The following is a 15937-nucleotide window of genomic DNA, read 5'->3' on the forward strand; positions in this document are numbered from 1 at the left end:
AGCCATCTTTCTAAAGCAGCAGGCGCCAACCTTTCGGACCTCACGATCACCAGTGGGCCGCGGACCACTGATTGCGACCGCTGTTCTCGAGGGTATTTACTGGAAATCTTGACTGATCATCAGGTCTGTGATATGAGTTGACTAAGCATCAGGTCTGTGCGGGACAAGGGGTGTTTTTACAGCCAAAAAGATTTCCAGTGTTTTGGAGGAAGAAAGGGAGAAGCCAAAGCTTTCCCTGCTGCATCACTACTTACAGGTGGCGCAGGTACCAGTTCCCTGCCATCCTCCCCTCCCCTTGGGAGGGCAGAGGCTCAAAGGGAAGGAGCATGGGAGAATAAACAGGCAACCACTGGACAAGTCACAAGAGCTAGGTTTTAGAACCAGCTTTGCCATTAGTAGCTATGAAATTCTAGGCCTTGGTGCCCTAACCTGTAACCTCAGTATAGACAACCCTACAGTCCTATGAGAAAACTACCATTCTCTAAAGCTAAACTACATACTTAAATTTTTTTTCCTATTTATTGACTTTTAGAGACAGAGGAAGGGGGGAACAGGAGGCAGGAAAGAGGGGGGGGGGGGGGGGGACTCTCAGTTTTTTTTTTAATTTATTAATATTTAGAGAAAGAGAGAAAAAGAGGGGGAGAGAGAGAAAAAGAGCAATTTGTTGTTCCAATTATTTATGCATTTATTTGGTTGATTCTTGTATATGCCTTGACTGGGATCGAACTTGGCATCTCGGGACAATGCTCTAACCAACTGAGCTACCTAGTCAGGGCTAAACTACATTTTTTAATCCATAAGAATTAATCCATCAGGGGCAGTGGCGGCAAGAATCTTCACTGGTAAATATTAATGTCTAGGTAATCAATCACTTCTCTATTGTTTCAACTCCTTTTAAAGGCCTGACTGGTGGAAAGACCAAAATACAGTCCATAATCATTATCCATCTCAGAAGAGAGAACACAGAATCATCCAAGCAATGTCCATGGCAACTTCAACACTAAAGCTTGCCTCTAAGGTCACCCATCGACCTTGGGTTCTCTGTGTTACTTCAGATAAAACTATAATATAGCCCTAGCCGGTTTTGCTCAGTGGATAGTGTGTCGGCCTGAGGACTGAAGGGTCCCAGGTTTGATTCCAGCCAAGGGCACATGCCCAGGTTGCAGGCTTGATCCCCAGTAGGGGGCATGCAAGAGGGAGACGATCCATGATTCTCTCTCATCATTGATATTTCTCTCTATCCTTCTCCCTTACTCTCTGAAATCAATAAAAATATATTTAAAAACAAAACTATAATGTAATTCTACCACTAAAGCAACTCCTTAGGCCTAACATGGACAGAAAATCAGTTACTTGTGAAGGCTTTAAAGTTACTTAAGTAGTTTATGCTCCATGTAAAAAATCTAAACTGCAGAAAGACAGCCAATAAAAAGTAAATGTGTGCCTAACCACTACTAACAATTTCTTGGACATAATCCAGACAGTCCCTATGCACATATAATTGGCTCTCTCTTTATTTTAAAACCCAACTATGACCTTCTTGTTCTCCAACGTGCTTTTTCATATTAAGTCTTGCATATCTTTCCATACCTAACTACTATTCTTTTTCATGGACATACAGTATTTCAAATGAATGAAGGTACACTACATCTACTTAACCCACACACTGCTAATGGACAATGAGGCTGTATCCAATTTTTCACTAACAGAAACAGCTGCAAAAAAAATCCTCATACATAATTATTTTCACGTTTTACGGATCTATTATGGCAAAAATAAATTCCCAGGGGTAGAACTGCTAGACCAAAGTGTATGTTTATTTTAAATTTAGATAAGATATTGCCAGGCCCTAACTGGTTTGGCTCAGTGGATAGAGCGTCGGCCTGCAGACTGAAGGGTCCCAAGTTTGATTCCCGTCAAAGGTATGTACCTTGGTTGCGGGCACATCCCCAGTGGGGGGTGTGCAGGAGACAGCTGATCGATGTTCCTCTTTCATCAATGTTTCTAACTCTCTATCCCTCTCTGTAAAAAAATCAATGAAATATATTTTTTTAAAAAAAAGATCTTGCCAGAATGCTCTCTGGAAAGCATTGATCCACTTATCTGCCTCACTACCAATAAAAAAGAGTGCCTGCTTCACTACACCCTCTAACGCAGGTGCTGTGCTGCACAGACCTCAGAACCTTTGCATCAGGTTAAATGTGATTCCTTAATGTTTGAAAATTAATAGTGATGTGTTGCCTACGTATTTATAACTGAACAATGACTTAAAGATAAAGCACAGATTGGTTAAAAGACTTCTCTGTAATATTCAATGGAAGATTCTTCATATGATTCTAAGTTTGCTCCCTAAACACTCATTTTTGGCAAGAGAGTTTGCTATCTCTGCAGTTTAGAAAATTTATTTACAGAATCCTAAAGACAGCCTTTATTAAGCATGTTATTTATAGATGACGTATTATAGGAAAAGTAAAAATGTTTGCCCAGAGACTTTTATAAATAGGTTTTTGTGGCAAATGATCCTAATTTAGATTAAGAAATTTATTTGTTGCTTTAATTATACAGTTACCTAACTATATACCTTAATAATTAGTACTTCTTTTTCAGACAAGCCTAAAAGATGTACTTTGACCTCACCTAAAGTCAACAGACAATTTAGACACCATACCACTTGCCTTCGGCTGCCTTATAGGGCAGAGCACTCAAAGCAAAATATTCTTGCATTTCCAGTTTCCCATGGTTTAGATTTGAAAGTTGCTTATTATAACTTACTTTAAAAACACAGGAATAATTCATAAGCATCCCAAAGAAACATTTTTTCTGTATTTACCACCCTGGGGTGGGGGGTGGGGGAAGGAGGGGAAATACAGACAACAATCTACATTTACACAATAAAACTGCTGCTTTAAATATAATTACAACAACAACAATATACTTAAATTGAATCCAAGTGACAGGATGTCATACCACATCACATGGCCAAAGTCGGTTAGTAATCCAAAGACTTTACTTACGACGTCGTTTTCCAAAGCTTCGAGCTCCTCACTGGCAGTGAGCTCCCCAGCATCCCAGGGCTCCAGGTCCTTCTCTTTGTGCTCACCGTTCACTTTAGCACTGATAGCTGAGTCAGTAAAAGCATCTGCAAAGTATGTTTTTGGTTGAAAGATCATACAACCACCCACACAATGGCCTAAACTATACACATAAATTATCAACAAAGATGTATGCTAAAAAATAATTATGAAAAGGGAATTTCTAATACAGAAAGAATAACATTCATTAATAACATTCATTAACAGTATGCTTTCAGATATCTGATGCTTCTAACTTTAGAAAACTTAATTGGCATCATAATTATTAATGAAGATATGTTTTCAATATAATTTTAAGCTGTATGAAATGTTTTCATATATTCACAAGTCATTAAATTATATGAAAAATAATTGCTTTGTGTTTTTTGAAGTAATCCAGAAAATTTCTATCCATCCACCTAAAACGATCTCTTTTGTTAAAAGAACCCAGTAATTAGACATACCCTCAGTGGTCCTGCAGCCAAACATGGGAAGATTTTTCCACTTTCTGAACCCATATCTATATGCAAGCATCAGTATCCTAACATATTTTTGCCATTAGTAACTGAAGCTATTCTAAGTGACCCATTCTCCACAGAACCCATCTTCCCCTACAGCTTCCCTGTTACAAAATTCAGCCGCCTTGCCTGTGGCCTTCCTTTCTGAACACAATCACGATTTTGGCCGCAGGCAGGGCGGCTTGTGGGTCTCAGAATGCCAGCTTGCCCCTACAGTGTTTCCTGTCTCCAGAAAGTTCACATGGCAGGGCCATCTGAACTTCCGATCCATTCTTTCCCACTTGTGTCTGCTTCTCCTCTGCTAATATTACTAAGGAGCACTAGCTAGTGAAAGCAACATGGCATCAGTATGTTTGGCTGACGGGAGCTATATCTATCTATAGCAGCTATCCCAGCAAAGAAAAATTTTCTCTAGTTGGGAGTTAGGACTCAGTTAAATAAAGGTCCACTGGGGCAACGTTAGAAAATGCTTTGGAGATAAAGGCTTGCACTTAAGTGGCTGGACTCATATGGCATCATCTAGCACAGGGCTCGACAGTGATACTTCGGCTGATCTGGCTCCCAGGCATTAGGAGCTCACCCCTACTGCAAGCTACCGCAATGGAAAAGAAGGGAAGAATCAACAACTGTGTCTCCTCAAAAGAGCCAATTCCGGAGGGATTTTTTTATTTGATACTGCTTTTGTGACTATTAACAGCTCTCCAGTGGGCAAGGTGATGACAAAGTAAGAAATTTGTGCCAGCAAATTTATGGATGGCACCACAAGCCTAACTAGCTTTTACCTCCCCTCATCCCAAACCAGGGGCGGATGAAGGAGTGCTAGCGATGGGGATAGCACACTCACTAGGAAATAAAGACGTAACTGCACTAATGGGCTGAGCTGCCAGCTCTACCAGCAGCACAATTCTCATTGCTTGCAGTAATAAACGCCAAGAGTGTACGCGGGGCCTCCCCAGAGATGCACACTACAGTTGAGAGTGGGAAGGAGTACTCACTAGAAGCGACTCTATTTTGGGAAAACTTTCTAAGAGTCTAATAGACTGATGCTGACCTCATGTCATCTTCAGCTGGAAGATGGTCCTAAAAACTTGGCTTTACATGACATTCACCTAAGTCAAGCCCCACTCTGTATTATCTTAAAGTTACACAAATTCTTGGTAAAAATTAATTTTGGCATGTGTGTTTTCAAGAATGTGAAATGCTCTAAAAAAAAATCAAATAATAACTTACATTAGGATGCTGATATTCACTAGTTTAATTTTCACAAAACTAGAAAAGAAAACTAGACTACAGAAAAATTCCAAACCAGTCATGTTATCTTCTGCAAGAAGCAACAGGATTATTAATTTATAGTTAAGATCCTGTTAATGTTTTAATCACACTAATTTTAGAAAAGCATATATTTAAGTAAATAAAGCACATACTTAGATGGAAACCCATTATTAAAAGTAGCATTATTTTTATTCACAAAATTAAAGCTCAAAGCAGCGATTTTTTTTTTACACAGCAACATAAATGGACTTTTTCTCGCTGCAGGAATGTGTGTGAATGTATGGCAAAGTATTTGGAAAGAGTAGAGACCAAGCCAAGCTGTCCTGAAATTGAAAAATACAAAAAAATAACTTAAATGTACTTTTATAATAATATATTATTATTCTAAAAGAAAGCAGCAAGGCTCCCACTGAGGGTAACAAAAAGCAAACTTCACTGAACCAAGTTCTACTCTGCTGATCAGAGTTTAGGCTATACAAAGAGGCCATTTATTAAATAACCTATTTTTCCAATTCTACATTATCTTAAATCTTCTGTTTACAACACCAACCTTATAAAAGGAATTAACTATTCACCTGTTTTTATTTAGAGCATTATGGTTTTATTTCAAGGCAGAAATGGGGGAAGGGAAAATGTGGAAGTGTTTCTCTTAATAAGGAATGATGTTACTTTTAAAATTTCCCCCAAAGATCCCTAGCCAGTTTGGCTCAATGGATAGAGCATCTACTGCAGATTGAAGGGTCTCGGGTTCGATTCCCGTCAAGGGCACATGCCTGGGTTGTGGACTTGATCCCCAGCAGGGGGCGTGCAGGAAGCAGCCAATCAATGATTCTCTCTCATCATTGATGTTTCTTCTCTCTCTCTTTTCCTCTCCCTTCCTCTGAAAACTAAAAATTAAATTAAAAAATAAATAAAATCAGAATTTCCCCAAAGACAATCCCTTTTTAAAGATGAGTAAAAAGTTTAGGGAGAGATGCGCAGAAGTGGGGAGTCAGCACAAAATGAGGCTATGGTGTCAGGATGCTGGAGAATACCCTGGTCATAAATACTCTACTTCAGATCAGCACTGTATCATTAGCTAAAAGAAATCAAGACCTGGGTATTCCATTCTACACTGTTACCAATAACCATTACTGTAAATTCTAAAAATGCTTTATTAACAGCCATGTTTGGATTTTTTAAAAACACTGTTGGTATTACATAGTACAATGTTGTATCCAGAATGCCAGCAAAGTTCAAAAAATCAACTGGCTATAATCAATTGCAATTGTGGGAATTTGCATGTAGATTTTTCTAATGTTGTAAGTCAAGGGTATATTAATTTTTTTCCATTATCCACTATGGTAAGAAACAAAAGCATTTATAAAGGCAAGATGCAAGAATACAAAGTGACTGTTAGGAAAATATTACCTGTTTCTGAAGCAACTACAGGTACAGAAAGAAAAAAAACAAAACACAATAAAAATTATCAGATGAAATAATGGATATAAATTCATCATGTGCTTAATTCCCTACTTTATAAACATCCAATTTACAAAAATCTCTAGACTATAAGGAAAAAGGAGTATAAAACTATCTGTGCCCCACCCACACTGTTAGGAAAATATTACCTGTTTCTGAAGCAACTACAGGTACAGAAAGAAAAAAAACAAAACACAATAAAAATTATCAGATGAAATAATGGATATAAATTCATCATGTGCTTAATTCCCTACTTTATAAACATCCAATTTACAAAAATCTCTAGACTATAAGGAAAAAGGAGTATAAAACTATCTGTGCCCCACCCACCCCTCTACCCCTACAGCAGGTGGGCTCTCAAAGCCTTCCTTTAGATTCTGGACAGAAACCCAGTCATTCTGAGCCAGTGGTGCCACCTTGTGGCGATTGGAAAGAAATGCCTCAACCAATATGCTTCCCCCCACCACCCCCATAGGCATTCCCTCAGCCCCATACCCAGGAAATAGGATAGTGCTCTCCTCAAGTTTTCCTCTTTTACTTCTCAGTCAATTATTACTGAAGAAGCAAAGTTGTAGGGGAATATTTTAAAGAGCCAGCATAGTGGTGAAATAAGTTAAAGGCTAGTAGCATACCATAAAATAATACAAATTAAATTTATTAAAACTACAAAATGAGCCCTGGCTGGTTTGGGTCAGTGGCTAGACTAGAGCATCAGCCTGTGGACTGAAAGGTCCTGGGTTCGATTCTGATCAAAGGCACATGCCTGGATTGCAGGCTCTTGTGGGCTCTATCCCCAGTGGGGGGCGTGCAGTAGGCAGCCAATCAATGATTCTCTTTCATCATTTATGTTTCTAACTATCTCTCCTCCCTTCCTCTCTGAAATCAATTATATATATAAATACACACACAAATATATATATTTAAAAACTACAAAATGGCCGAAACCGTTTTGGCTCAGTGGATAGAGCGTCGGCCTGCGGACTGAAAGGTCCCAGGTTCGATTCCGGTCAAGGGCATGTACCTGGGTTGCGGGGACATCCCCTGTGGGGGATGTGCAGGAGGCAGCTGATCGATGTTTCTCTCTCATCGATGTTTCTAACTCTCTATCTCTCTCCCTTCCTCTCTGTGAAAAATCAATAAAATATACTTAAAAAAATAAAATAAAATAAAAACTACAAAATGACATAAAACTGGAAGTTTAAAAATGATTATTAGACTTAACATCAGAAACCCTAAAATACTTCCAGAAAAGTCTTCACCAAAATCCTCAACTATCTAGTTCATCTTTCAATTAAATCTATTTTGTCAAACATTGAAATTTTTAAAAAATATTTTTTTATTTCAGAGAGGAAGGGAGGGGAAGAGAAAGAAACATCGATGATTGGCTGCCTCCTGCACAGCCCCTAATGGGGATCCAGCCTGCAACCCAGCCTTTGTACCCTTGACTGGAATCGAACCTGGGACATTCAGTCTGCAGGCCGACACTTTATCCACTGAGCAAACCAGCCAGGGCTCAAACACTGAAACCCTAGGTAAATGAAAAATTTCATTTCAATGATATCATCCTATTTTGACCATTATTAATAATGTGACTTTTTCAACGACTTTAAGAAGTATTTTCTTATTATGTACCATCAATTATACCCGGACCAATCTATACACAATACAGTCTACAGTTAAAGTGGGTGCCAACCTCACAAATGAGACCATCTTTAATATTTACTGAGTATTACTGAGTTTGGATGAGCTGGGGATTCATATCTGACTAAGATAGAATCCCTATCTTTTCCTGCAGGAGCTCCTAGGTATGGAAGAGTAGTTATAGATTAAAGCAAATCTTTAGAACTAGAGGCTGTGGTCTTAGAAGCAACAGTTGATCAAGGCCTTCAAAAACACAAGCAAGAATTAAGTAGGGGTGCTTGACAAGTGTGAGCATCAACCTATGAACCAAGAGGTCAGGGCACATGCCCAGGTTGCAGGCTCTATCCCTAGTAGGAGGCATGCAGAAGCAGCCGATCTCTCATCCTATCCGATATGATAAAAGGCTAATATGCAAATTATCCCTACAGGCGGGAGTTTGACCAACCCGGAGTTACATGTGTGCTGACCAACAGGGGGCAGCGCGGAACATGGCAGGTGTTGGCAATGCAGCACTGGCAGCAGGAGGCAATGGAGGCGCTGCCGGCCCAATGGGCCCCGAGGAGAGCAGGACCGCAGCGGGACGGTGGAACAGGTTAGCAGGCGGCACCAGACCAAGGTGGGTGAGAAGGGAGGCCTCAGCCAGCAGCTGCTAGGGGCCCTACCTGTGCACGAATGCACTGGGCCTCTAGTCATTAATGTTTCTCTCTCTCTCTCTCCCTTTCCCTTCATTCCTGGGTTAGAAAAAAATAATCATACATAGATATAGGTATATATAAGAATTAAGTAGGGGGAAGAAAAGGGATTATAATATAGTCTAGAATAGCATTAAAAATAAAATTTCTGCCCAACCAGTGTGGCTCAGTGGTTGAGCACTGACCTATGAACCAGGAGGTCATGGTTAGATCCCCAGTAGGGGCATATGCCCAGGTTGTGGGCTCCATCTCCAGTGTAGGTTGTGCAGGAGGGAGCTGATCAATGATTTTCTTTCATCATTGGTGTTTCTCTCTCTCTCACTCGCTCTTGCTTCAATTAAAAAAAAAATGTATTTAATAAAAAATAAAATTTCTCCACTGTACACAAGTCCATAGGTGAGATTACCTTTGTATTTTACTCATGTTTTTATAAATTTTCACACCATAAGTTTATACTAAACCAGGCATTGTATTATGTAGGAAATATTAAAGGGCATAATATTAAAGAATAGTGTGAAGAAACAAGATGGGGATAAAGAGCACAGTGAGGGCCCAGGTTGTGTGGGGAGGAACAGAACCAAGTAGACTAGTGGAGGCAAGGTCCTCAGGCAGGAGAGGGAAAAGGATAAGAGATGGTTTCAGGGAGATGGGGCACAGGGAGCCTCTAGATTCAGGATTCTTAACCTTTTTTCTTTGATCCATGTACCCCTCTGGCACTTTAGGGAGCTTATGGATTTAACTGCATAAAAGACATAGAAAATCAAATACAATGAAATGCCATTATCAAAACCCAAAAAGCCACATTTGTGCCATAGTGACATATGCTTCTTCACTAATTCAGTGAGCAGTAAAATCTAACAGCAAGTTACTATTGCAATTTTAAAGAGTCAACGAGCATTAAGTAATTTTTGAGATATCCACATCCATACAAGTGATATAAAATTAACAGAATGCTATAGGTGCTAGAGTCACAGATACTGCAAATACTAGTGATTTTTTGCCTACATTCATAACGGAGGGGAAAAAGCTAAATTTCAATTAAAAGGTAATGAAAATAAAAATGTAAATTTCTTCCCCCATCCATGTTCAAAAATGCCCTGAGTCCACTCCACAAACCATTTGGAAATCCATGGATCCAGGTTAAAAATTATGCTTTAAAAAGTAGCAAGGAAGAACTTTCCGCTGTGGATAAAAATGACTGGAAAGAAGCGAAGAAGCGGTCGTTAAGGTTGTAGAAACAGGTTAAAAGGTCTGCTGGGCCCTCCTAAAGCTCTAGCAAGAGCTAGAGACTAACCAGCACCGTAACGGGATGTCCCCAGCCACACCCTGCAGGCTGGCTATGGGAGTCTACAGAGAGGAGTTACAAATGGAAGGCCACAGGAGGATCAAACAAATGAACCCAATTCTTTATTTAAACCAACGGACGGTCGGGGAAGGGTCAGAGAGCCCTCTGAGGGGCACAGAAGAAAGGGAGTAGAAGAGTCAAGGTTAAGTTGGCTGTGGTCAGAGTAGACCCAGGTCAGAGTAGATCTGGAAGGGCATTCTGGAACAGAAAGCAGTTATAAGCCATGACCAAAGTCATGAAAGCAGGCTGCTAAAATGAAATGGAGACAAAAGACACATATGTAACAGAGCTCCGAAGGCTAAGTTTCTACAGGAATAGTGTTCAGTTCCAAATAACCGACTTGAAAATAAATTTTTGAAAAATCTACCATTTGCACCCTAACCTTGGAAGGTATCAGGGTCTTAGCCACAAAACTATAGGAAACCTGAAAGCCTCCCATCTAAATACTAAGAAATTATAGTTACATTACAAAATATACCAGACAAGCACTTGCCTATTAAAAAATGCAGGAGTGGCCCTAACTGGTTTGGCTCAGTGGATAGAGCATTGGCCTACGGACTGAAGGGTCCCAGGTTTGATTCCGGTGAAGGGCATGTACCTTGGTTGCGGGCACATCCCCAGTAGGGGGTGTGCAGGAGGCAGCTGATCGATGTTTCTCTCTCATCGATGTTTCTAACTCTCTGTCCCTCTCCCTTCCTCTGTAAAAAAACAGTAAAAAATATTTTTAAAAAAATGCAGGAGTGGATACTGTTCATTTTGAATGACCACAACTATTTTCTAACTGTAATTCTGGGCTATCAAGCAGAGCTATTTCATATTAGAAGTAGTACCATGGAGAAGACAGTTATATAATAATAATAAATTCAAGTCTTTTGAGGTTAGATCCATAAAAGTCAGTCCCAAAAATTTTCCTTCAAATGAAAATTTTTTTTAAGGAAGAATGAATCAGGAAGAGCTAGAATAAAGTAATAGATTATTCTGAATTCACACTTGGTAGGTTCGGAACAGGAAACCAGATCTGTCCTGCAGCACACATACCCCAAAACAGGCAATACAGCCTTTCCTGATTATACTCGCTTCTGGTCCCAGCAGCTGAGAGATTCCACAAAATGTTAGATTTTTTATTCCTGCATTACCTCCACAAGATATCAGAAGACATTCTAACAGTGATGCCAAAACAAAGACAGTTTGTGGAGTGAGGCATCAGGAGGTGGGCATTCTGCTTCAGCTTCTCTAATGGGCTCTGGGTGCAAAGCCCCATTCTGAGGGGAAGGAGGAGCTTTTAGTCCGTGCTGTTTGGAAGGGCAAAATGGCTCCAATCAGTGTTGGAGCATTTTTTTTATAAAAGGAACAGTTTTCATCTCAAAAGTTAAAGAATGAGAAAGGAAATAATTTTGTATAAATTTAGGCAAAAAAAAAAATACATTCAGAAATATTCAGGAATCAAACTTAGTAACTGAACCACCAGTACTAGTAGCCAGCACAGTAGTCTTTTTAAAAAAACTTGAGAATTATAGCAAAAGTGTCCAGAAATAGAGAAAGTAAATGAAATTCATTCCAATTCTTACAGTTATATGCATGCCTTTCTGTTTCCTTGGCAAATATAAAGAACAGTTTAAAGATTCAGACTGTTCTTTTCTAATATAAATTAAAGGAACAACTGTTCAAATGCACATGCTCACTTAAAATTCTGAGCCAGGACTGATCTGGGTAAAAAAAGCCATCATTTCTCTATTTAGTCAGATGGAATAGAAATTAAAATGGAGACAATTTACCCACATTCTCTCACTGCCCTACTTTAGTTTTAATATATATGTTATTGATAAAGACACCACTAAGACTCTGCAGACTAAGAGAAAATAAACTAAAACCAGATAGTAACTGGGTATAGCATCACATAATACAACCAAGTAAACTGTCTTCCTAAAAGTGTCCAATGATCTATTGGAGAGTTCAAGAGTCCTACTTGTTTTTACGTAAACTGTCCCACTAGGAGAGTATAAGTCATTTCTTGAGTCCCTCACCATCACAAGGTTAATATTCATCTTTCTCACTTTTACCATTCAGCAAGCCTGAGATGAAAAATCACATTCCATGTCTCTGAAACTACACACCTTTGATTACTAGTGAGGTAGACTATCTTTCCACGTGTTCACTAACCATTTGTAAAACTTATTTTATTCCATTTCCCCAGTGTGGAGTATGTCTTCTAAATTTTATGGCACTTCTGCATACATGTAAGTCTTTAATATTTTATAATCAAATATTTAAATCTTTTACTTTATGAATTTTTGCTTTGATGTTCATACTTATAAAGTCATCCTCTATCTCAAAATGATATAAATTCATAGACTTTTTCTAGAATTCCTATATAGTTTTAATTAAAAGATGTTTTTTCTTTAACCATTTAGGTTTTATTTTGGTGATAGGTATAAAGTAGGAATCTAATTCCTCCCAAATGTCCCAATAGCATTTACTGAATATCCCACCTTAACTCCATATTTAAGTATTATTATCTTTACCACCTATTAATAAAATGCTCATATAAATTGTCTGTTTTGGACTCTCTATTCTTTTTTTTTAAATATATTTTATTGATTTTTTACAGAGAGGAAGGGAGAAGGATAGAGAGCCAGAAACATCGATGAGAGAAACATCGATCAGCTCCTCCTGCACAGGCCCCACTGGGGATATGCCAGCAACCAAGGCAAATGCCCTTGACTGGAATCGAACCTGGGACCCTTCAGTCTTCAGGCTGACGCTCTATCCACTGAGCCAAACCAGTCAGGGCAAGATTCTCTATTCTTCACCACAATGATCACTATGCTTTAATTCTAAGGCATTTTACTGTATGGTAGGACAAATCATCTTTTGTGACTCTGGTGGAAAAGAATTTCCAAAGTTCTTCTGTTAATACATAATATTTTATAAACTTTACAATCATTTTGTCAATTTCTACAATAGAGATAATATTATCTTTAGATATTACTTTCAGGAGAGTAGACAACGGTAAAGTATTAAATATTTCCAGTCAAAGTATGGAACATTTCTCCATTTAGTCAAATCTTATTATATCCTTCCGTAGGTCTTCATAGTCTTCAGCTTAACCACATATGTTTATTTTTACACTTTAAACTCTGTTCCTATTGTAAATGTTTTTATTTTATACTGTCTAGCTGATTAATGCTATTAAATAGAGGAAATCAATAGTTCTCATACATATTGTGAATCAGCTCACCTTACTCTTATTAGTACTAAACAATATTTTTATTTTGTTTGTCTAAATAAAATTCTACTTTATGCTGTAGGTTTTTTTCCCTTTTTTTGTTTTGTTTTTAATAAATAAAGTTATTACTCTGACCTTAGCATACAAATGAATATAGCAGAGAATTTCTATTTGCTCTAAAAATGTATAAACAAAATTTAGTGGAAGGAGACCTTCTTTTTTAAAAAAATATTTTTATTGATCTCAGAGAGGAAGGGAGAGGGAGAGAGATAGAAACATCATGATGAGAGAGAATCATTGATAGGCTGCCTCTTGCATGCCCCCTCGTGGGGATCGAGCCTGCAACCTGGCATGTGCCCTTGACTGGAATCAAACCTGGGACCCACAGGCCAATGCTCTATCCACTGAGCCAAACCAGCTCGCGCTCCAGTAGCCATATAAGTTTTTATTGGTTTTCCCGGGACCCTTCAGTCCGCAGGCTGATGCTCTATCCACTGAGCCAAACCGGTCAGGGCAAAGGAGACCTTATTTTAGTAAGTATGCAATACTTCCCTATGAATACCTCGAATTACTCCATTTAGTTTTCCCTCACCTGGGTCCATTATACCTGCTTCTTTTTTAAATCTCAATTTCTGTGCCACCTAAACACTGGCCTCAATAAATGCTAGTCTCCATTCACTACTTGCCCCCAGCACAGACACACATCCTTCTTTTACTAACCCACAGCAAAGCTAAGGTAGTAAACTTCCTAGTGGTTCCGTTTAAGGAAAGAATATCAGATCATGGTGTTTCTTAGAGCTGGCTCACTAGAAAAGCTACAAGCCCAAGTCAACCTCCTTATAGGGCTTTCCTGCCCAGCTACCTGGGCAGCCCCCGGCCACAAGATATCCGTCACCTCATCTGCCTGCCTACCACAGGGCCTCTCCTCCCTTTTGCCCAAAGGACAGGCTATTGATCCTGATCACTCGACTAGCTTTATAGCTGACTGCCCGCCCAACTTCAGCATTTCCTGCCCTTCTACAGAGCCTACTGCACTCTCAGCTACAAGAATGTGTCTACTCAGCTCCAAGGCTGTCGCCTGCCTGCCCTACCAGAGCACCAACCATAAATGAACCTGAAACATGTTTGACCCCCTCAGAATCCAAGACTTCCTAGGCCATATCCTCCCCTATGATCTGTCTCTTCCTTCAATGACGGCCATGGCGTCCCAATGCATGCCCTTTAGAAGAGAGCCCTCTCTCTGCTGCTCAGAGGGCCTTGTCCTATCAGACCTGCAGGGGAACCACAATGTTACAATATTAGAAAAAAATAATCCGTATGACATTCTCTCTCACTGCTCTCTAATCACACATTCACACCCCAACTTCCTCCAACTACTATAACTAATACAATTCTTCCTATCTCTGGACTCCATTTGGAAAACAATGCCACCTATTTCAACATTCCATTCTTCTTGATTTCTTTCACATGCCTTGGGCAGAGCTTCTTAACATGGAATATATGAACTCCTTAGGGAAATGTGAATTAAATGTAGAAGCCTGTTTGTGTGTTTTTCTAGGATGAGGGTATACAGCTTCACTAAGTTTTCAAAAGGGACCCAAAGTAGATTAAGTCTTGAGTTTCTCTGTACTTCCCATAGTGACAAGCACAGCCATGGACACATTCCACAGCTCACTAAGTATTTGTTGGCAGGCTGTATACATAAGACACTTATAGCTTTCTCACTCTTTACATGAAGACTCTAATTTCATTTGTTCAAAAGACGTTTATATTACACCAGTACTATGTGCCAAAACACTATACCAGGCTCTGAGGATAAAAAAAAAAAAATACAGTACCCAAATACTAGTACAAGGAGCTCAGAATATAATAATGAGGGAGACAGAAACATCTATTTATCCTATCCAATAAAAGTGTAGTATGCAGCCGAAACCAGTTTGGCACAGTGGATAGAGCGTCGGCCTGCGGACTGAAAGGTCCCAGGTTCAATTCCGGTCGAGGGCATGTACCTGAGTTGCGGGCACATCCCCAGTGGGAGACATGCAGGAGGCGGCTGATAGATGTTTCTCTCTCTCATCGATGTTTCTAACTATCTCTCTCCCTTCCTCTCTGTAAAAAATCAATAAAATATATTTTTTTTAAAAAAAGTGTAGTATGCAAATTGTCCCCTCGACGGGGAGTTCGACCAGGGGGCAGGGCCGGCTGGAGGAAGGGAGGCCCTGGTGGTGGCAGCAGGCAGCCAGGGGAAGGGAGTACACAGCAGGCAGCCGCTAGGGACCCTACCAGTGCACGAATTTTGTGCACTGGGCCTCTAGTCTACACTAATAAAAGAGAAACATGGTAATTGGTGTACGACCGCTACCCTTCCCATTGGCTAATCCCCCTGTCACTCACAGAGTAGGGCCGAGATATGCAAATTAACTGGCAGCCAAGATGGCGGCTGGCAGCCAGGCAGCTGATGCGAACAGGGAGGCTTGCTTGCTTCAGTGACGGAGAACTCCAACTTCCCCGCCTGACTTGCCTCTCACTCTAAGCAACTATGTTGCAAATAAAGAAGCTAAAAAAACCCCAGAAACCTGCTTTACTCAGCGGAGCTTCAGCCAGCCGGACCGCAACATTGTATCAAATACAGACAGTAAAAAAAGGCCAGAAACCTGTTTTAGCAGCCGAGGCCTCAGAGCTAAAGCTGGCCCAAAATAAAATTTAAAAAA

General features: G+C 39.7%; 1 protein-coding gene across 1 annotated transcript in view; it reads right to left on the reverse strand.

Moving 5' to 3' along the window:
• The window catches only part of ATXN2 (ataxin 2), a 64870-nt gene that overhangs the window by 40151 nt on the left and 8782 nt on the right, over positions 1-15937 (reverse strand). The window contains exons 6-7 of the mRNA XM_015567352.1: positions 6472-6486; positions 3015-3139 (exon numbers count right to left, since the gene is read on the reverse strand). Of these exons, the coding sequence (XP_015422838.1) occupies positions 3015-3139; positions 6472-6486 (140 nt within the window). The remainder of the gene's footprint in view (positions 1-3014; positions 3140-6471; positions 6487-15937) is intronic.

Source organism: Myotis davidii, unplaced genomic scaffold (assembly GCF_000327345.1).
Source record: "Myotis davidii unplaced genomic scaffold, ASM32734v1 scaffold223, whole genome shotgun sequence".
In the NCBI taxonomy this organism is placed as follows: Eukaryota; Metazoa; Chordata; class Mammalia; order Chiroptera; family Vespertilionidae; genus Myotis; species Myotis davidii.